Source organism: Botryllus schlosseri, chromosome 6 (genome assembly GCF_051294905.1).
Source record: "Botryllus schlosseri isolate E-star chromosome 6, Bs_hap1, whole genome shotgun sequence".
Taxonomy (NCBI): Eukaryota; Metazoa; Chordata; class Ascidiacea; order Stolidobranchia; family Styelidae; genus Botryllus; species Botryllus schlosseri.
Window position 1 is genome coordinate 31,051,974 of NC_137241.1, and position 21,298 is coordinate 31,073,271.

General features: G+C 41.2%; 2 protein-coding genes and 2 long non-coding RNA genes across 6 annotated transcripts in view; 2 read left to right on the top strand and 2 right to left on the bottom strand.

Moving 5' to 3' along the window:
* Window positions 1-1,212, bottom strand: part of LOC145440643 (CUB and sushi domain-containing protein 3-like) — a 35,537-nt gene extending 34,325 nt beyond the window's left edge. The window contains exon 1 of one of the 2 annotated variants that reach the window (XM_080318341.1): window positions 826-1,212. In XM_080318341.1, the coding sequence (XP_080174467.1) occupies window positions 826-904 (79 nt within the window). In that variant the 5' untranslated portion in view covers window positions 905-1,212. The remainder of the gene's footprint in view (window positions 1-825) is intronic. The other variant, XM_080318342.1, reaches the window with a different exon arrangement.
* Window positions 1-21,298, top strand: part of LOC145440712 (uncharacterized) — a 399,746-nt gene that overhangs the window by 55,514 nt on the left and 322,934 nt on the right. The window contains exon 2 of one of the 2 annotated variants that reach the window (XR_013915598.1): window positions 17,312-17,824. This is a non-coding gene — a long non-coding RNA (uncharacterized LOC145440712). Of the gene's footprint in view, window positions 1-15,959; window positions 17,825-21,298 lie in introns of those variants that run through there. The other variant, XR_013915597.1, reaches the window with a different exon arrangement.
* Window positions 1,616-6,994, bottom strand: LOC145440682 (mannose-1-phosphate guanylyltransferase catalytic subunit beta-like). Its single transcript, XM_080318409.1, has 8 exons — window positions 6,757-6,994; window positions 6,611-6,691; window positions 6,352-6,546; window positions 6,210-6,280; window positions 3,942-4,029; window positions 3,672-3,878; window positions 3,428-3,610; window positions 1,616-2,178 (listed from the first exon to the last, which is right to left on the bottom strand). Exons 1-8 carry the CDS (start codon window positions 6,883-6,885, stop codon window positions 2,047-2,049), a joined length of 1,086 nt encoding a protein of 361 aa, XP_080174535.1. The 5' UTR covers window positions 6,886-6,994; the 3' UTR covers window positions 1,616-2,046.
* LOC145440716 (uncharacterized) lies at window positions 20,155-20,630 on the top strand. Its single transcript, XR_013915602.1, has 2 exons — window positions 20,155-20,186; window positions 20,304-20,630. It is a non-coding gene; the product is annotated as an uncharacterized LOC145440716 (long non-coding RNA).

A 21,298-nucleotide genomic window follows, 5' to 3' on the forward strand; every position in this document is an offset into this window, starting at 1 on the left:
ATGTATTTTGGTTCGATAAAAATAAAGACTCTCTCTCTCTCTCTCACCGACTTGTTCGTATTGGTATCTTGACTCTTGAGTGAAAACACAACTGCGCATGCCGTCGGATGGTTATTTGACCTATGAACATGTTCGACGTTTGCTCTCTCTCTCTCTCAAGAGAGAGATTATTTACGTCGAAGTAGAGCTCACACTAACAATGGAAACTTTTGTTATAAATGTGTTGGACCCGTTTCGCCACATTTACTCGGAATTGCTTCGCGGGTTGTATGTTTGACACGCTTGCAATAGGGTGAAAGTAGTACAGTACTTTATCAAATACAATATTAAACTATGCAGCAAGGGCTGTAACGATGTTTCCGTTCTACAAGACAGACGAAACTATACCGAAGTAAAAGCTACGAAGAGAAGAGTCAGACTTGGCCTTGTACTTATTGATTGTTACAGTATATGGATCGTCCTTGTTTCACAATAGAGAGAGAGAGAGAGAGAGAGAGAGAGTCTTTATTTTCATCAAACCAAAATACATAACACACGGCAGTGGTGGTGGTACAGAAAATATGCATACACAGTATTTGGTATTAGATAGGAATGATCGATAAGACCGTGAAGGTCATCTATATCACTGCTGAAACCAACGATCTGATAATGATGTGAATCTGTGCCCGCAGTAAGTGGACAAATTGTCCGCATATTAGCAGGAGTTTTTTACGTGCAATTGTTAGTTTTGTCCAGTTCCCGATCATTTACCCGAATAAAGCCATCCAGTGTCTGAATTGAGCAGATTTGACTATATTTGCTGACAGGTGGCAGCAAAACTCTTACCTTCCAAGGACCTTTTCGTCCGTTTCGCAGTAGAGGTAGTAAATCCAAATAATAGAATTATCAATACATAATCACGCATATCGACGTCGAGATTGCACGAGTGATGTTATATCTTCATGACAAGATTACGATACTGTGCAAAGAAAGAAACGAAGTGAACGACAGAAGTCGGTTACATTCGGCTCGCTGTCCCGGACAAGGCGTTAAAATTGGGACGCATCGGAAGCGTAAGTATTACGGGTACGACTTGAATCTCGATTATTCAACACTGGTCTTATCACTCGGATGTTCTCACACTAGCAGTGAAACCTGTTCTGAAATCCCTGCACTCATTCATCATAGAAAGTGCCCTTTTGCGACATTTCCCGAACCGGAGCTCGGTACAGAATCAAATCATCACACTAAACAATATGCTCATATTGCAATTTATCCATTACAACCTTTTCGACCGACTCTCACCCACCAGTAGCGAACGTCAGCTTAGAGTGAATATGAGCATATATTGTTTCTTGTTATTCTCAAGTTCTGTACCTGGTGGAGTAATCGTATCTCCAACATAACACCACGATCGGCGACCCTTCACCGCTCGCATCAAGGTTTTGACTAGAAGCCTGGCTTAAAATTTCAAACTAGTGCTGTGTTGGGCAGATTTCTGATGCATATCGTAAATAAACGAAATCTTCCTTCCTCATTGAAGCTATTCTGCAACGCTCAATCCAGACGATGCCCGAGGCGTCGCAATCAGAAAACTAGTTTCACTGGTTAGCTCGCGCCCGCGTGAACGTCACAATTAGTATGCACAGGCGTTTATTAAAACTATAAAATGGCGCACGTAGGTGCCATGAAGAAGCATAAAACGAAATAGTGCCGACGTATCATTTTAGGCCGCCCAAAAACCCATAATCTTCATGGGACTTCATTTCTCAGAAGACTAAACGTGATGTAAATAAATTAATCAGCATAATAAAGGCTATATATGACTACCATAATAATTTCTAAATCTGTAAATGGTTCCCTCAAAAGTCGTGAACCGAATTGCCAAGCAGCGATTATAACTCACTACTGAACAAACTCGTTGCATAAAAAGCTTGAAAAAACAACGGACTGCGCTATAGAATCGTCAAGCGTGCAATATATGGCCGAGACTCGCTGCACAATAGGGGGTGAAAATTGGTCCAGAAGGAAAACACAAAGTATTTGGGGCACAATTGCACTTAAACATCACATAATAATCTGGGGCTCCGGTATCGACGCGCTGATACCTTTATGAGGCAGAATTCGAACGCCGTTGAGGTAAATCTCATCTTTTACATTCACATCTTCACCCAGAACGGTCACATTCTCCAGACGAGCCTGAAATATGTCGGATTGACATTCATCAAGACCAGGGTTATAATGACCTGAGTCGTAAATTTTTGTTCACTCGAGTCATTTTATTAAAAATACAAAATCGAGTCAGTTTGTGTATTACAGTCATCGCACTTGACTTGACTAAGTCATATGACTCGAGACATTCCATATATAGACTACGACTCGATTGAAGGGTCATGTATCAGGAGCAAGGAACTGTCATTTACTTGCTTAAATGTAGGCTACATGTTAAGAGAGAAAAATGAGTATTATGGCTGTAAGGGATTCAATATCAACCAAGAGTTTCAAAGAAGCGAGTTGAAGCTGACTTGAGCTTGATAATGAACTGTGAACACTATGACTCGGACTTGAGTACGATAGTCCATTCACACCATTCTTTTTCTTCCAAGTTCACCTTTTCTGAAAATGTGACAGTATATAGCAATCCTATTGCAAGACCATTGGACAATATGACGATGAGCAATAGGGAGGGATAAGTTGTATGGGATACAACATCAACAGTGTGATTAGGAAGGCAACTGAAAACAGGTAAGATCGTGTGATGAGAAACGTTTTTCTCATATCTATTTACTGCAATGAAACTGTTGCATGGGCGATTGTGCGACTCGAACTTGAGCACACGAGGCATGCAACCGTCACATAAATTAATTATATTGGCTGAGAATTTCGTGGACACACGTTGGTCATATCTATTTCGCGCGAAGCATGACAAAAATGCCGGACTCTCCGCCAAAGCTCTCCCTGAATTTCTCCGTCTTGTCACTCTCTCTTATCGCGCGAAGCATGACAAAAATGCCGGACTCTCCGCCAAAGCTCTCCCTGAATTTCTCCGTCTTGTCACTCTCTCTTATCGCAAGAAAACGACAAGAATACCCAGTCACAAGGTTCCGAGTCACGAGTCAACCTCACTTTAGGATTTTGATTCGAGGCATTTTCAATTCACCACCGAGTCAAGTCCGATCTCAAGTCAATGTGATCACTGCTCAGTTTCAAGTTCAGATGTTGTTCAACCCACTTTTTGACAACACTGCTTGGGTGATATCTATCCTCTCATTCATAATAAGTAGCGGGACGGGAATTATATTCACACAAGTAGGCTACTTCCATCAGAGGAAACTACTTTTAAAAAGTGAAAGTACTTGGTTACTGACCACATCTGAAACCAGTAATTGCTGCAATATTCCAATCGTAATCTACTTTTGTTACATCCAAACATGCTACAGTTACTTACCCATTTCCCAACCTTTGACCCCCAGCCAATGATGCAAGACTCGAGCCAAGCGTGCGACTTGATGATTGCTCCGCGGAGAATGGTGCAACGTTTGATTCGAACCCCTTCCTCTATGACAACCCCCGGTCCCAGGACCACATTGGGGCCGATTTTACAATCCAGGCCAATCTTTGCAGTAGGATCCTGTGAGCAAATGGAAAACGTTACGTGAATTACAGAAATGTCTTTCACAACTATTCCATACCACAAGTACATTCCCCACAAACTGCGATCCGTTTGCCAGCATTTCTGGGGTCCTCCTTTTCACCGAGGTCAGGTAGAGACACATACCAACAAGAAAGTCCTTGGGCTGCCCAATGTCCATCCAAAAGTCGTCAAGTTCCATGCAATAGAGTTGGCCCTCGTCGGCCATGAATGGAAACACTTCTCTCTCTATTGACATTGGCTCTGGCTATATGCAGATTTCGAGTTACGTTACGTATACGATGTAAAGTTAGCTCTTTGTAACGCTCACCCGTATTCTATCGAGCACCTTTGGACTGAAAATGTACATTCCAGCATTGATCTTGTTTGAGACAAATTCCTGGGGCTTTTCCACAAAGCTAAAAGGGGTAAAGTTTCAGGAGAGCTCGTACTAGAAATTGCAACGTCAAACCAAATTGTGTTCAATGTATTTCAGAATGAAAATCCATATAATACAGACTTGTACAAGCTACCAATCTAGTTAACTGAGTTAATAGTTCTTGCTCTAATTGCTAAATTTGAAAAGCGAGTAGTTCTAGTAGTAGTTGTGCAATGCATTTTGAAAATGAGCACGGTAAAGTAGTTCTAGTTGTTGCGCATTAAAAAAAATTGGTTGCCGTCAACCAGAAAACATGCATCGGCGTTTGGGGCCAATCTTGATACTGTGCCAGAACCCAGTCTTTTTGAAAGGCTGATTCTATGCAATATTTCATAGCTGATTTGAAATTTCACTAAGTCAGTTGTTCAGTAGTTATGGTTGTAGTTGATAGTTTTGAGAAGTAGGTCTGGTTGTAGCAGTGTTGGGAGCAAGTCAATACCTTCGAGTCACAAGTCATTTCGAGTTATTGAAAATATGCAATACACTGCCCACTTACATATTGATATGATACAATTCGAGCCAGTGCTAATGGTTGAGGATTATATAAACTATATTTGAATTCAATTTCAATAAAACAAGAGGATTGCTTATGGTAAGAACAGAAAACAGAAATATATATTTTGCTATTAAATCACTTTACTACTAGTTTACGGCAACGTAAAGGCTGCTGCACACTGGCTTTGCGACACGACTAAAACAGGTAATTCTCCGATCATGTCGCGCTCACAATCGCGGTAGTTGCGTTCTGGTGCACACTGGGACACCGAGTCGTAACAACTTAATGATTTCGTAACAGTATAGATTCTTGGTTATTACTGTTGAAGAACACATCAAGACACTTCCTACACATATGTGTTTTACACATATGTGTTTTACACATCTGTGTTTTCTATGTGTACTAACAGCATTTTGCTGGTGCTCCGAATTTTGATAAGGGATACACCATAATGCCACTAAGATATTCTCAAATTCTAAACTCAGTTTATTATTTCAACTCAAGAAGCAGACGCACAATATACAGTACCAAAGATACAAAGAATATAAACAAGAAGGTGTCTAATCGTTGAAGCGCCCTGACAATGCTTACATAGTCCATCGATCTTTATATTATATAGTGCCTACTCTTCTTGGCCTACCGGTATTTTCGTAATTTCAAGCATGTCAGTGGCATTGGCGGGCTAGCGGTCATGTTCTCTATTATTGTGAACATATAGTTATCTAATTATCAAATATATCTTCATTTTGTTCTTCCAACTTTAAGTTATCAACTTGAGGTTGTATCATTCTTTTACTGGGCTTGTTGGATACCATACAGCGCACTGCGTCAATCCCGCACAGCCTTCACCGTGTAACCCAAGATGAATTACGCATCTGGTACTCGAGAATGTTAAATAGGAAGTTGAACGATTAGTAAAGATTGCAACAGCACCGTCGAAATAGGAACGCGTGCTTATTTTCTACTGCGACTGAGCCCGCAACTCGCGACAAAGTTGAAAATTTTCAACTTTGTCGGCGAGTTGCGCAGCCCACTCGCCGACGCTTTGTTGCGTAGTCTGGCGACGCGGTGTGCATCGTTTTGTCACAGACAGGCGATTCTCTTGTTTTGTCGTGTCGCGAGAGCCAGTGTGCAGCAGCCTTAAGTTGTAAGCTTCCATCACTTCGTTTGTGGTCAATTTATTTGTAAGAGAACAATGGAGCCTCAGTAAAAAGTACCATCATTGAATGATTGGTCGCTCTCACAAGTTACACCAGCGTTTCGCGAACAATCGCAAGATACAGTGATTTTCATCGACACCGATTACTCCGATGACTTGAAATTGACTCGCGAATTTTGCTCCGAGTCACGAGTCAATCCACATTTCTGATACGCCGGAGTCAAGGCGAGTCATTTTTGCAAAGTGACTTGATTCAAGTCAAGTCATGACTCGAGTCATCCCAACACTGGGTTGTAGTGAGTTTTGAAAAGTAAGTACCGGTAGTTCTGGTTCAGCATTTTGAAAATCCAGTAGGCTAGTTTGTACAAGTCTGATATAGTGACAAATCAATCACGCTTTTTTCTTTCAAAAATTTGCAAGAGACGATTTAAAATTCGAGCAAACGCAATACCATTTTCAGACTTGAAGTCCAATCTAATACAAATGAAAGAGCATCGAGTCTCACCTCTCTATCCTCCCATTCGTCTTGTCATAAACAACAACACCATATTTAGACGGCTCCTCAACTTTAGCAACCTAGGAATAAACAGCTAGAAATTGAAATCATGGTCATATTGGTCATTGTAGAATTCTTAAGCTAAACTCACACAAATTGTTCCCTCTTTGCCGTGCGATTTGTGAAACTCCAGCATCTTTGAGAACGGATAATCGCTTATAACGTCAGAGTTGAGGACAAAGAAAGGAACGTCACCATCGGCAGCAAGAAATTTTTTTGCAAGAGCAAGAGGGCCGGCAGTGCCCAAAGGTTCATCTTCTTGGGAGAGTGTAATTTCGATCCCCAGCTGAATTCGGTCAGGTAACAGGATAAACGTGGAGTCAGAAATATCGGAAAAAGTTGCAACTCACTCTGATAGCATGCTTTTTCATTTCCTGAGCAAGTTTCTCAGACATATAGCTCACTGCAAGAATGACATGCCGGACACCGGCCTGTAACGCAGATAAAATGGCTCACTCACAGAGCAAATTTAGCACGTATATTTCGATGTAGGTACCTCGACAAGTGCTTCGACTTGGTGAAGCATGATGGGCTTGTTTCCGAATTCAACCAGTGGTTTCGGTACACTGAGCGTTAATGGTCGCAGCCTGGTACCATAGCCTCCAACCAAAATGAGAGCCTTCATTTCAACTATCTTTCCAGCGAATACCTTTCACTTTAAATTTCAATAGAGATTGATCTGTGAAATAAATTATGACACTAAAATAAAAACTGACACGCACAACTGGTTGCCTATGATGGCAACCTTGAGAAGTAATACCTTGGCGACACAGGGGCAGAAAACATGCAATTGGGCACGAGTCGAGTTTGCGGCGTTTTTCCGAATACGGCCAAAGTCTGGGCGAAGGTGTCGACTTTTTTGTTTTAGTAATCAGCTTACAATATTTAGCTATGGGTCGCGGCACATTTTCAAATCGGAAATTGAGTTATGACCATAAACAGGTTGAAAGCCACTGGAACTACGCCCATCTATTCTATAGCAAATTGCAACATTCCCAACCTTAATCGACTCATCGCCCACTTATCAAGCTCGACGCAAATTTTTGTCGAGGACCATATAAATGGGAATTTTTATCCAACTTAACTCTGATCACTGGTGAATTGACTAAAAAGAAGGTGATTTTTCAATAGGTCTCCCGTAAGACCAGACTCCTTGTATAATTGGTGGGAGTTTACATGTTCGTAGTAAACTTTGGAGGCAGATCCAGATCAACCCGTTTTTGACGCTCATGTCGTGGCATTCAGTTGAACAAAGCTGTTCTAACATTTTCGCCCCATTTCTCAAAATAGCCCGCAGTGGATATACAATCTGACACATTGTACCAACATGCAGAAGAATGTAGAGATTGCAGACACCGATGTAGCGAACGAGGAAATCTTTGCTAATTTCATCACGCCGATGGCATCGTACTGTTTGACACTGCATGAACCGTTTCACACACATCATACGCTTTAAAATATAGTTTAATGACCTCACATCACTAATAATGACCGTAAATTAGTTGGTGGGGGACAGCGAAGCTTTGAATCTCATATCCCGTGCTGTCTCTTTGATACCAATTCAGATCGAAGTATCACTGCTTTTTTAACACTTATAATGCACGATGCCTGCACATTGGAAGGTCAGTTACAAGAGGGGCAGCAGCTACTTCTGCAAAAATGCGTACGTGCGAGTGAGGCGACAATACTATACTTGCAGCACATCACATTTGTAGCGAATGATTCCCGTCTTGTCTTTGCAGAGCATTTGTAGTGGAATGTCATTAATCAGCAGAGTTGAATCAATTACATTAATTCAGTTCAATTACAATTACTCCCTTGCATGCATCAATTACATTACAATTACCCAATGCTAAAAATATGAAATTACAATTACAATTACTGTTAAACATTTCGCATTTCGATTACTTATATAGCCTACGGCCGCATTTCAGTTCTTAGCCGAAATGAACAAACTGGACGCAAAATATTTTTTTGTTAGGAATATTTTATTCTCGAATGCATCATAAAAAGAAACATAGGAACCGAATAAATAAAGTCGCGACTTCAGTCACCTCAAAAATATACAATGTATATATTTGGAACAATACCCGCCATTTACGATGGCCGGGTCAAGATTAAATATATGTCCATTTCCAGTGAACTCCGGACTATTCCACTTTTCATATCGGCCTATTATACGCACCGAAATCGCGGAGCACGAGCATTTTTCAGGTTCACTAATTGATTCCGTCCCCGGTAGAGCTGATAGAAGGGTTCTTTCGACAATTTAGGGCAAGTTATAAATGATAAATGCATCTTCGGGTGGGCCAATTGTTATTATTTACTTAGCAGCCTGCTGCTGTTTGTTGACCCTACATTAGAATTGTCGGTATTGATGGAGTGGTTTTCAAACTTTTTTTAGACATGCCCCCTTTATGTTAGTGAAAAATTTTGTGCCCCCTCCTCGTCATATCACGAAATGCAACCAGAATACTAGCAATCCCAATGGATAGCTTTGATGTCATGGAAGGTTACGACTGTCGACGAGAGAATTCTCAAATATAAAATTAGGACTATATACAGAGCAAGACCTTTGGATCGGAGGTAAATCGCGCGAAGCGTGCCAAAAAATTTCTGTTGACTGCAGCTTCGCGTCCCCTTTAAATGCTACCGCAAACCCAAGGGGGGCGCTACCCTCAATTTGAGAACCACGGTATAGTGGAAACATCTTGGAATCGCCCAAAATGTACCAAAAACAAATTTCTTTCGCAACGAGCATATGATTCCCTTCCGGCTCAGATTGCAAAGGGCGCTACTATATTAAAACCGAAAGACGAAGACGCATTGAATCGCGAAGATAATTTCAAGAATAATCGAAAGTCCGGGAGTGCATTTGTAGTTTCAATTTGCATATCGACGGGCGTAAACACATATCAATTGAATTACGTGTCGACAGCCGCACATATTGCCCACCCTTGAGTTATCGATTCAGTATAGAGGTGCTCTTAGACAACCGTAGCGACGTCATTAGCAACAATCTCAAGCTATTAATGTTTCATTCATAATACATATAATACATTCAATTTAAAAAAAAACTCGAACGTATTCGAACTATGACTTATCATGAGTAGCAATGTTCCCTCTAATTTTTCACGAGTCTGAGCAAACACGTCAACTCACTGCGCAGGCCCATGAACAACAGTGCGTAACCAGGCCCCTCATATGGTGATAAACCGAACTTCTGGGGGGCCCCCCAGACCCCCCTCTGCTCCTACGTATTTTGCCGCAACTTATCATCTATATTGGGTGCCCCTTTAGTGGGTGTGTGGCCTAGACGCGAGAAGCGTGAAAAATTCATATAATTCATGATTGAGTCGGTCAGTATGATCGGGAATTGCATATATATTGCTATCAATATTTATCCTCTCTCTGCTCACGTAATCAGATTTAACAGTAGAGCTGATCGAGTGAGGTGTGTTCCAAAAGGTAGGACCCCTAAATAATAATCAAAGATATTCGGGCGTACCCGTTGGCATAATGACTTCGGTACATTATGTAATTTCGTGTCCTCTTATCTGCTTTGTCAGAATATATTGAAATCGCCCAAACGTACTAAACTAATACGTACACGGTTTCAAATTGTCATTTCATCTTTAAAAAGTTGCATAAATTTCCATAAAAATACTCCATGATTCATATTTATTCACATAAGACCTTGATAGCTTCCACACCCTGTTTAACGTCCACTTGTATGAATATAACTTCATTATAGTTACACGAAATATTTTGGTTCCCCTTTGAGATCGGGTCCCTCAATTGGGGTGTTTTGGGTGCGGCAGTTATGGTCCTGTGCGTAACCCAGACGTGCGTGTATCCATTTGAGTCACATGATTCATTGATAGAATCAAAGTACAGCATTTACATTTAGTTTTATTGCATGACACCAGATAATCACATTATGAGTGAAGAAGGGGAACAACGCTCTGAACATGATGTGGTCTCTACTTGAAGTTAAGCCATTGAGGGCACTTTTTTTTCAGAAAGCCACCACGTTTTGGCTTCAGCTAAAATATTTTCGGGATATGCACCATAACACACATGCGACTCTGTGGTGTCGTAAAGGGTTAAGAAGCATTCACACACAATGGCGATAAACCTCGACAAAATGGATATCGCACGTGTGCTGTGGTGCATATTTTGAGGGTGATTTGGCTCTAGTTCGAGTGCGGTTGCTTTGCGAAGAAAATGTATGCTATTCTTTTCCATATTTTGCTTCTCGACATATTTTGCAGAGCAGACCTTTCTCGCTCGAAAAAGAAAAATTCTCACCTAATTTTACAGTTTTTTCTTCCGTTGTCACATGCTCCTACAACCATTTCACGTTAAACGAATCGCACTCCTTTGTTAATTTGGCTTGCATATTATCCTATCTCACCATACGTGATCAGATTCGCCTGATGGAGGTGATGACTTCGGAAATTCACGGCATGTAATTGTACAGTAAATCTTTCGGCAATGTTCACGTCACGTGGAAAAGACTATTCGTTAGTTTCTCGCATATTAACTTCGAGCTAGCCCATTGTTATTTATAACTTTGTTAAACCATGTTATATTGCCATTCCCAGAAAGGATTGCGCTATTGAAATGAAAACAGTATCGCTCACGCGTACGAGACCATACTAAAAGAAAAATCTTGTTCGTGAGGCGCACGTGATTGCAGATTCTCATTTCTTCACGGAGCGCAATATCTACTTTTGCGGGCAGCACTTGTACCTCGGCTTCAGACTTCAGCGATAGCACTATTTTCCCCTGGCTATGTTCCCTCTAATTTTTCACGAGTCTGCGCGGTCCTTGGACAACAGTGCGCATCGACTAAAAAAAAGTCATCACTTCGGATTTCTTGTGCGCCGCTTAGATTTTCTGTGCGCAGAGACCGTTTCAGCACTGCGCATTTGCGCAGCTTAGAGGGAACATTGATGAGTAGGCCTACTGAAAAATACAAACACAGAAAAACTTTTGGCTGTTAATAGTCGCTCCTGTTAACTATAAATTACGAAATTCTGGTTCACAGTTACATTTTCACAAAAACTGTTAGATTTCAGTTGATGAACATTATGGTGCGAAAAGTTCCCGGCTCCAATATATTTGGCTAAGATCGGGATAACATCTCTAGAAATGCGTGATCAAATTAGATGAATCCTTGGTTGAAAACATGAATTCTTTTTACAATTGTTGCAGCAAGCCTCAGTATTGGTCAGATATTTAAAAAAAACTCTGACCATGGTGTAGGAAATGATGGTTCAGCACAGGTTTCAGAAGAGTTTATTTGCTGTTCATCCATTTTTACATATTAAGATTTAGTTTAGCCTAGCAGTTCTCAAAACTTTTTTTAACAAATTATCTAGTTAACGAGGCGCGCATAGAACACCCATGCAAATAGGCTAATTAATTTATGTAGTGATTCTCAGGTCTATATAACAATGTAATTGAAAATTTAATTGGGCAAAAATTTTGTTAAATTACAATGAAATAGAAAAGCTTCAATTTTAATTACAATTACATGAAAAAATGTAATTAATTACATTCAGCTCAATTGCAAATTACAATTGATCCAACTCTATCGGTCAGCATCAATTTTTCTACAGTCACAATATCATTACTCAAGATAGTAATACCGTAATTTTCCATGTATAATCCGCAAAATTTACACGATTTTTTGCCCTAAAATCGGGGGGTGCGTATTATACATGGGAACACCACGCTTGAAAAAAATCTCCCTCGATAAAAAACTTTAAATCACACCTTTCTTCATGTTTGTTTCCAATCGCGCATCACTTTCAGCCATCGCGGGTAGTAATTCGTATTATAGAGTGTAACGCGCTGCCAATTAAGGGAAGCGCGTTGCTAATTAACGAGAGTCGTGTGCACAATCACGCGATCTCCTTCTGAGTTGGTTTGGCGTTTGTACACGAGCGAAATGAGGTCAGTAATAGACACTCGCGCGCGGCAATTCTCGACAATTCATCGCATCAACGACAGGCCCGAACAATCGCATATACAAGAGGCCATGTGCGCAAGATATATGGCTTGCGTAATCAGTCGCATCTCCAACAGACCTGGTGCGCACGACATATCCGTTAGCCTAGCTAGGCGCAATCGCATCGGTAATAGGCATCATGCTCAAGATGTCGCTTCGTTGGCCTAAACTAACTCGCCGCCGGCCTCGCAGGCTTTGGCTGCTATCTACTATCGTTTAGAGACAATACCGTTAATTGTATAATGATTAGCAATCGCATCTGTAGAAGGTCTCCTCGTGCTCAAGATGTATCGCGCCACCCGCCTCGCAGGCTTTGGCTGCTATCTACTATCGTTTAAAGACAATCCCGCTAATTGTATAATGATTAGCGATCGTTGTGTAATGATTGTTCAAGAGTGACATCTCGGAACTATTCATGTACTGAAATGAAGGGTGCGTACTATACATGGGTACAGGCTTTTTCCCAGAATTTACATGCTATTTTAGCGGTGCGTATTATACATGGGGGCGTACTATACTTGGAAAATTACGGTACCTTGCGATGATTAGTATGCATATATAGGCAGCTACCATAGCTCACTATATGTAGTAGCGATATGGCATCCGACGTAAATATACTTGAGACAAAAAAACATCAATATTGGTGACTCGAGCGAAGAAAGAAACCGCTTTGTAAGCGTATAGAGAGATACACATTTATTTTCTCGAATTCAACGTTGATAGACTGTTGTATTATAATTTGTGTTTATCCTATTTGTAACAGCATACCGACACAAAATATCAAGTCTACATGCATTGGGACGGAGTCACGTTGCTGCGATTGACACTACGCCAAAACTTGAGTAACGAGTAGGGCCCCCGACCGAGAATTGAATTTTAGCCGGTAGTCTATCAAAAAATGCCAATGTACAATAATCGAGATGTATATAGGTCACTAATTGGAAGATATACAGTCTAACTGGCATTTCCAATACTTGTCAACATTTGAACAGCTTCACAGCCATTGCTACACTTGGGCATGAAATAAACGAGCACGTCTGAATCCGGACACCAGTAAGCTGCATATAACAAGTAAATCAACATTCCCAGATTAGCAGTCACAGATCAATCTTCCCGGACTCCCTACTATTATGTTACCAATACCTATAGCAAATGCATTTTATTACTACAACGGCAGATATATATCGTTATGGGTTAGCTCTTCATACATGAATACACTTAAAAAATATTAGACATATTTGGTCTCAAATGTAAGACACCAGGGTGATTTGGTCTCATTTCTAGAAATTTCAATCTTGCTAATGAAGTGAGGTCTTAAAATTGAAACTGATTCAGCTTTTTAAGACCTTATGGAATTGTCACGATCGTTAGTTCTTAAAAATCAGACCAATAAATCGCATCTTATAAGATATGCTCATGAAGACAGTTTTTGATTCATGTTTTTTGGTCTTGATTTTTTGACAAACTTTGCTGGCCTCATAGCCAAGAAATATTGCAGCCTCTAGTACCCAAAATAAGACCGAAAAGTTGTCATAAAAGAGAATACATAACTTATTGAGACAATTTTTGATGCTTTTTCTAGTCTTCTATTCAAGACGAATTTTTCTTTTGCCGTCAGTTACCGAGGCTGGTTTCATGCCCTGACTCCATTTGATTGGGGGAAAATTTTCCCTTCAATGGCAAAGAGTTTCTTCTATTCTATCATTAGACAGCCATAATCCACTCTCAAACTACTTGAATATGCCGTTTCATAACCGTTTCTGCAAAAGGAAACGTTAAAGTGTTGGGTGAGATTGGTGAGAACAAAATAGTCATTTTTTAAAATACGATAACTTTGTGATGGGTGGACCAATTTTGACAAAATTAAGTTTGCTGCAGTCAAGGATCAGGCCAGGTTGGAATCCCGGTACGTTTAGCGCAATATCTTTGGTGTGCCAAGGCGGTACTCGGCGTCACACCTGCGTGCAGTCAGCAGAATCTTTGGTGTGCACGAGACACCGATTCCATATTGGGGATCAGGGCTGGATACCAGATTGACCCCTCCATTTTCATTGCAATCTGAGACCTAGTGAAGACGACTGTGGTTGATTTGAATTGATATGGAATTAGTCAATGCGCTAGAGGCTATAGTCCGCATGAATTCACTTCTTAGTTTCCAGAAATTGCCGTGAGCGAGACACAACTAATAACCGCATTCAAACATTGATATACAGAAATTGACGAAAGCTACTCCTATAGAAAATACAACTGCCTATGAATGTCCGGCGCCGAATGTCCTTTGTCCATTATATTTTACTGGGATTTTCGGTAGCTTGGAGCCGCGGTTGGGAATCACTGGATTATGGCCCATAGTCAAGCACAATGACGAGTTTCGTCAGCTTTGAAACCGTTCTTCAGTTACTCTCTTGCCACGGCTAAAGCTACGGTAAATCTGTTCAACGAGAAAGGCAGACGTCGAACGTAAACGCGCTCCATTTAAATGTCCGTCGCCCGGCTACGTGTCGACCAAAATCCCACTGGTCCGTGACGCACAATACACTGGTTCCTTGCCTTCTCATCGAGTTATATTATAGATAACTAACCTACGGAGGTTAGTTATCTATTGCTGTATAAACAATGCAATCATAGTGTTCTATATGATATGGACCTAAGCAAATCTAACGGCTCAGTGAAATTGGTCACTTCACATTTGGCTAAAGTAGGCTTACCATATTTTGGAAATCTAAAAAGAGGACACTTTTTTCAGAAATTTGAGTCTTGCTTAACCGGAGGAGAATTCTCAAAAACCCGTGAATTTTTCCCACATTGTGATCGGTTGACTAAAAAAAAGGGCATCTTTCCGCTCATCATCATCATTGGTTTATTAGCAATTTTATCAGTTCAATACACCACAAAATGCGATACAATGAAAAGACAGGAAGATGTCGAAGCGACAAGGAGTAGTCTATGGAATCTGACACCCACCTTGGCCTAGGCGATGTAAAGAGGAGGCATGCACACTGAATGAAAGTAAAGAAGATAGTATAGAAAAAGAATGCGACAAGAAATAGGGCGGCATGTCATGGGAAGCGAGATCGATAGGTCAGTCGTGGTCCGGTAATCTTGAGGATGGACTGCGGCGCTCAAAATACCGTTTTTCTCTCCACATTGCTAGATCAATGATATATATACAATCATTGGAAACTGCCACGCCCCCTAACGCTGTAAGGTTTACCATAGATTACTAACCTACGGATAGATACCAGAGATGAGCGGATTTGAAATTTCTATGTCCTAATCCAATCCAAATCCAAACCTTCAAATCCAAATCCTAATCCATAACTTTTTCATATTTAAGTCCATGTCCAATCCTAATCCGATTCCAACAGGAAATTCAGAAAAAAACTAATTTAAGCAATGGAGGGATTCGAAAATTTTCTTTCATAACCAATGATTCACTTAATTCAAGATAACCTAGTAACCATAAGTACATTAATAACTGATCTGAATAAAGTTTGTCGCCATTCGCCACACGACATTTCAATCTCCCAGAAAATAGATAAATCCAATCCAAATCCGTTCTGAAAAAAATGTCTAATCCAAATCCGACAAAATTTCACAAATCCTGTTTTTTTTCAAAACCTAATCCTAATCCATGCTTATCTCTACGCACGTCCCGTCGTTACGCTCCGGCAAGCAGTTACACTTAAAGAGAGAGAGAGAGTCTTTATTTTCATCGAACCAAAATACATAACAAACGGCAGTGATGGTGGTACAGAAAATATGCGTGCACAGTATTCGGTATTAGATAGGAATGATCGATAAGACCGTGAAGGTCATCTAGTCTGATCACACCAGCATCAAACAGGTACACTTGACTCTGAACAGTCTGGCTGTAAAAAATGTTTAGTTAACAAAGGAAAATGAAAAAAAAATCAAACAATGGTAGCAAATAATCAATAAAGCAATGTCTGGGCGAGGTAGGGCAACAGTGTTAGTGTAACGACAAGAGGTGATCAAGTAGGGCTTTTTTGAATCTATTATAAGGCAATTCACGGATATGTGGTCGTAATGCATTCCAGATGATAGGTCCCGAGTAGTCGATAGATCTCTTATAGTTAGGTTGCTTTTGGGTGGGGGTAAGTAGATGTTTCCTTTAGACGAGGATCTCGTGTAATGGGAATGGACATGTTTAGCAGGTATGAAAAAGTCATCAAACACAGGAGGCAGACTATTGGAAAAATATTTGTGAACAACTTTTGATACTTCGAAGCGATATAGCTCATCGATTCGCAAAATTCGATGCTTACGGTAGTATCATCATCATCATCATTGGTTTATTAGCAATTTTATCAGTTCAATACACCACAAAAAATGCGATACAATAAAAAGACAGGAAGATGTCGAAGCGACAAGGAGTAGTCTATGGAATCTGACACCCACCTTGGCCTAGGCGATGTAAAGAGGAGGCATGTACACTGAATGAAAGTAAAGAAGATAGTATAGAAAAAGAATGCGACAAGAAATAGGGCGGCATGTCATGGGAAGCGAGATCGATAGGTCAGTCGTGGTCCGGAAATCTTGAGGATGGACTGTATTTATTTAGTAGTAATTGCTTGTATTTCGACTTGAATGTGGACATGCTCGTCGACTGTCTGATGGCCGGCGGGATACTGTTCCACACATCAGGTCCGGCATATTTGATGGAGCGATGATCTTTACGGTCGATCATATGATATTTGGACGACGTGGACGCGCGTGTGTTGTACTTGTGCGCTTTTGATTCAGAGGTAAAGAAGTCATTGAAATATTCGGGGCAACGACCGCAGTGAAACTGATACATAAACTTGGCGATTTCTAGTTTCCGCATATCTTCTATGTTTAGGACGCCAAATCTCTTCAGCAGCGACTTATTGGATGGGCAGCCAGGCCCCTTTGGAGCCCTAGCTATGATTCGGAGTACTTTATGCTGTAGTTTCTGCAGTGACTTGAGTGCAGTTTTACTGGCAGCCCCCCAACAGAGGATGCCATAATGTAACTTCGATTGGATTAGGGATTTAAAGAGTATCAGAAGAACCCATGCTGGCATGAAGCGCCCAAGGCTGTAGAACAGGCCGCACTTCGGTGATAATTTAGTTTCTAGGGACTGAATATGACTCTTCCAGGACATGTTCGAGTCCAGTAAAACTCCGAGATATTTGGCATTATCTGTGTTGGAAACGGGCTGACCAGCGATATTAACGGTTAGGTTATTTTTTGAATTTACTGTCAGCAATTGCGATTTCGAGGCGTTTATGCAAAGGTTGTTCTGGGCCGTCCACTCATGGACTTTGGGCATTTGGTCACCAGTCAGGGCATCCAGCTCTGCCGTCGAAGATGCGGAAGAGAGGAGGTGAGTATCATCAGCGAACAGTGTGGTGCTCAATGAGGAGGTTCCAAAAATGTCGTTGACATATAAGGTGAAAAGGACCGGTCCAAGTACTGAGCCCTGGGGCACACCACAGGTCACCGGGTGAGGAGAGGACAAGGTGTCTGAGATCGCAACCATTTGTTGGCGTCCAGTGAGGTAACTTTTCATGAGCTCAAGTTGTGGGCCCCGAAGTCCGTAACGCGCCAATTTCGAGATGAGAATTTTATGATCTACGCAGTCAAACGCTTTTTTTAGGTCGAGAAAAATGCTACATAAATTGGTACGTAAAGGTACAGATGAGATCAGCCGTATCGCACGGTTTTGCAGGGTTCGAATTCTGCACAAAAATGTTGTGCATGCATTTCCCCATACTACGATTCCATATTGCAGATGAGAGTGGAAAAGAGAGAAGTAGATGGTTCGTAGTACTGATCTGGGAACCAAAGATTGGATACGGGTCATTATTCCCACACACCGAGCTAGTTTTGATATTGTGCATTCAATATGCTGCTTCCAAGACAATTTGGAATCAATGGTGACGCCGAGATATTTTGCTGAGTCACATATTGAGATTTGTTTATGATTGATGTTCAGTGTTCACAGTGAAATTATGAATGGCATTATTTAAAACGAGCATCTCGGTCTTATCTGCATTCAAACTTAGTCTGTTTGCTTGGAGCCATCTCGACACTTTTGGGAGTTCCCTAGTCACAGATGCATGCAAACCATCGACAGTGTTGGAGGTTATGAAGAGGTGAGTATCATCAGCAAATAGCGTTGTGCGGAATAAAGATGCATTAACAATGTCGTTAATATAAATGAGGAAAAAATTCGGTCCAAGGACTGAGCCTTGTGGCACTCCACAAGTTATATCTCTGGTAGTCGTTCTTAATGTCCCCAGTTTAACAAATTGTTTGCGGTTTGCCAGGTAGCTTTCAAGTAGAGTTGCTGCAATACCCCTGATTCCAGTGTTCTAGCTTGTATCTTAAGATTCTGTGGTTAACTGTGTCGAAAGCTTTGTGGAGATCGATAAAAATGCTGCAGCCACTTTCTTTTTGCTTGATGGTTTTGTAATAGTCCGTTACAATTGATAGTATTGCATGGTAGGTGTTGTGGTTGGATCGGAATCCATGCTGAGTCGGAGACAGTACTGCATTCAATTCAAAAAAGTTCTTGAGTCGGCAGTCAATCAGTTTCTGCTGAGCAATCTAAAAGCAGCATAATTGGTGGTGTTTTATAACTTGCGACCCAAGGGGTGAAATTTAATGAAACTGGTCTTAATCGAGAGGTACTGTCGCACTGATTCTGAGAATACAAATTAAAATCTTGTCAGGGAAATGGAACCACGTCAAAACATCCCTTAAAGTCTGAAAATTGGCATTGTTCTGAACAATCGCTTGACGAAATTGCAATTGTTACGTTCATCGTGTTGCGGTGGTGCCATTGTTGGAACAATGCCGATTTTCAGATTTTGAGGGCTGTTTTGAGGTGGTTCCATATCCCCGACAAGATTTTAATTTGTATTTTGTATTTCAGCCCGCGGGTCGCAAGCTATAACACCACCAATTATGCTGCTTTTAGATTGCTCAGCAACAAGTGTAGCTGCTTGCCGGAGCGTAACGACGGGACTTGCGTATCTATCCGTAGGTTAGTAATCTATAGGTTTACTCCCGCCGAAATCAGCGTGTGCGCGGATAAGGTTGACTGCATACACTTCATTGAGTAATGTTGACTGTGGTGGAGAGTGATGAGCGGATGTTGATTTTTGAGAATCCGAATCCGTCCGACAGTTTTGGTGTCTGCGGAAATATCCGTCCGACTCCGGAGAATCTCATCCAACTATCCGACTATATCCGAAAATCTAGTCCGAGAATCCGAAAAATCCTAATCGAATAATGATATCGCAGAATATAAATTGTACAGGTGAGCATAGATACAGTTCTGCACTAGAAGATCACAAATTGTATCTATGGAATTAACAAAAACAAATAGAACAATTGCAATTTTAATTATAGAAAGGTTAACGCGAAGAGTCAAGTGTGCAAACGAAAGTGGGATCTCGGATCAGAAGCAAATGAAACATGACAGAGACGAGGCCATATATAACAATCAGGCATTTAACCATATTACCCAATATATATCAAGAAACAATTGCGGCTAGTTTTAACCATGTATCAACTTGCTGATGCTTATAATACCTTTGGTCAATCAGTTCAAAGCTTGGATCACGACGCGTAATCTTGGATCACGACGCGTAGAGACGAGTCACACAAAATGTCAAAAATAGCACCATTCTGAAATTATGTCCGTTAATAGCAGTCCAAATTTCCTCTCCAGTAGCAGGTCAGTAATAGTTGTCTTGCCGACTTGTTTATTGGAAGAGGAGACACTCATCTTCAACTTTGCTGTATCCCTGGCCTTTCGGATATGGTATGTAAGGTGCATACCACTTGCAAACTTGTGGTGTTTCACTTGAACATAGAAATTATGGCGCTTCTTCGTTATACGATCAGAGAGAGTGAGTGCTCCCCATGGTACCTATAAACAATGTTCCCATTGAACATGAAACAATGTGACGTGTTTCACATGATATCAAGCTGTGCTGCCCCTGAACTCGATATTTTTTTCTACGCAGGCGACCTGGGTTCGATTCTCGCCAGTACCCTCTTTCTGTGAGTCGCTGCTGAGAGATCCGGTGATGGGCATGGAGATTCAAGCAAATGAGAAGCAGCAAGGATTAGAGTATGAATGACGATAACCAAAAGACTTATTTTTATATTCAATGAATGAACACAGTGCGAAAGTGATTTTACTCGTATTTCGCATAGTCATTATGCTGTAAAGATACATTAGCGTCGTATTGGAAGTTCGGCATTGCTCACACGATCGCTAGTTATGTCGGCTGATTAATTAAACTAATTAAATTCAGTGATTCAATCACACAATATATGCAGTTCAAAGAGACATTTCCGGTGAAAGTTGTAGAGAAGATAGAAGGACGTATATATGTGCAACAATACTGTGACAGATAGAGTGACCTGTGACCAGTGGCGTAGCAGCCACTTGGCGGTTCTGGCTCTGCGTCAGGGACGACAAAATGTGGCTGCACAGTGTGTGTGTGTGTGTGTGAGAGAGAGAGAGAAATAGTTATGGTATTCTTTTTCTCCTGCACCATCGAGATGCTTTGACGACGGAGATGCGGTACGGACTTTTTTTTAATAATAAGGTCATCTAGTCTGCACCCCCGATTTTCCCTCAGTGATTGCTGAACGCCTAGCGGGATAACCGCGGATACTAGTTATCGAGTCTTGGTCTGGCCCGGCCGGGGATCGAACCCACGACCTACCGATCAAGAAGCCGGACGCATCAATCATTAATATGTTAACATGGCGATGGAACCACTCCGAAACAGCCGTCAATGCCGATTGTTCGGAGAGTTCGCAGAAAAAAGAAGAGGAAAGAAGAGGATGCTGGCCTCAGTGTTGTTGAAGAAGTTAGACGATGCATGTTTCAAGCTTTGGACAGATTTAAACTTGAAGCTGAAACTAGGTTTACCGGCATACACCACTTAAATCAGTGGTTCCCAACGGGGGAGGAATTCCCCCCTTGGGGGGAATTTTGCAATTTTTA

What these genes read in the sequence shown, in the direction of transcription:
- LOC145440682 (XM_080318409.1), bottom strand. Translation starts at nt 6,885, where the DNA reads ATGAAGGCTCTCATTTTGGTTGGAGGCTATGGTACCAGGCTGCGACCA. An exon ending in ACGAATGGGAGGATAGAGAG is followed by an intron (nt 4,030 to 6,209) that starts GTGAGACTCGAT and finishes TACCCCTTTTAG; the next exon opens with CTTTGTGGAAAAGCCCCAGG. An exon ending in GGTCAAAGGTTGGGAAATGG is followed by an intron (nt 2,179 to 3,427) that starts GTAAGTAACTGT and finishes GACATATTTCAG; the next exon opens with GCTCGTCTGGAGAATGTGAC.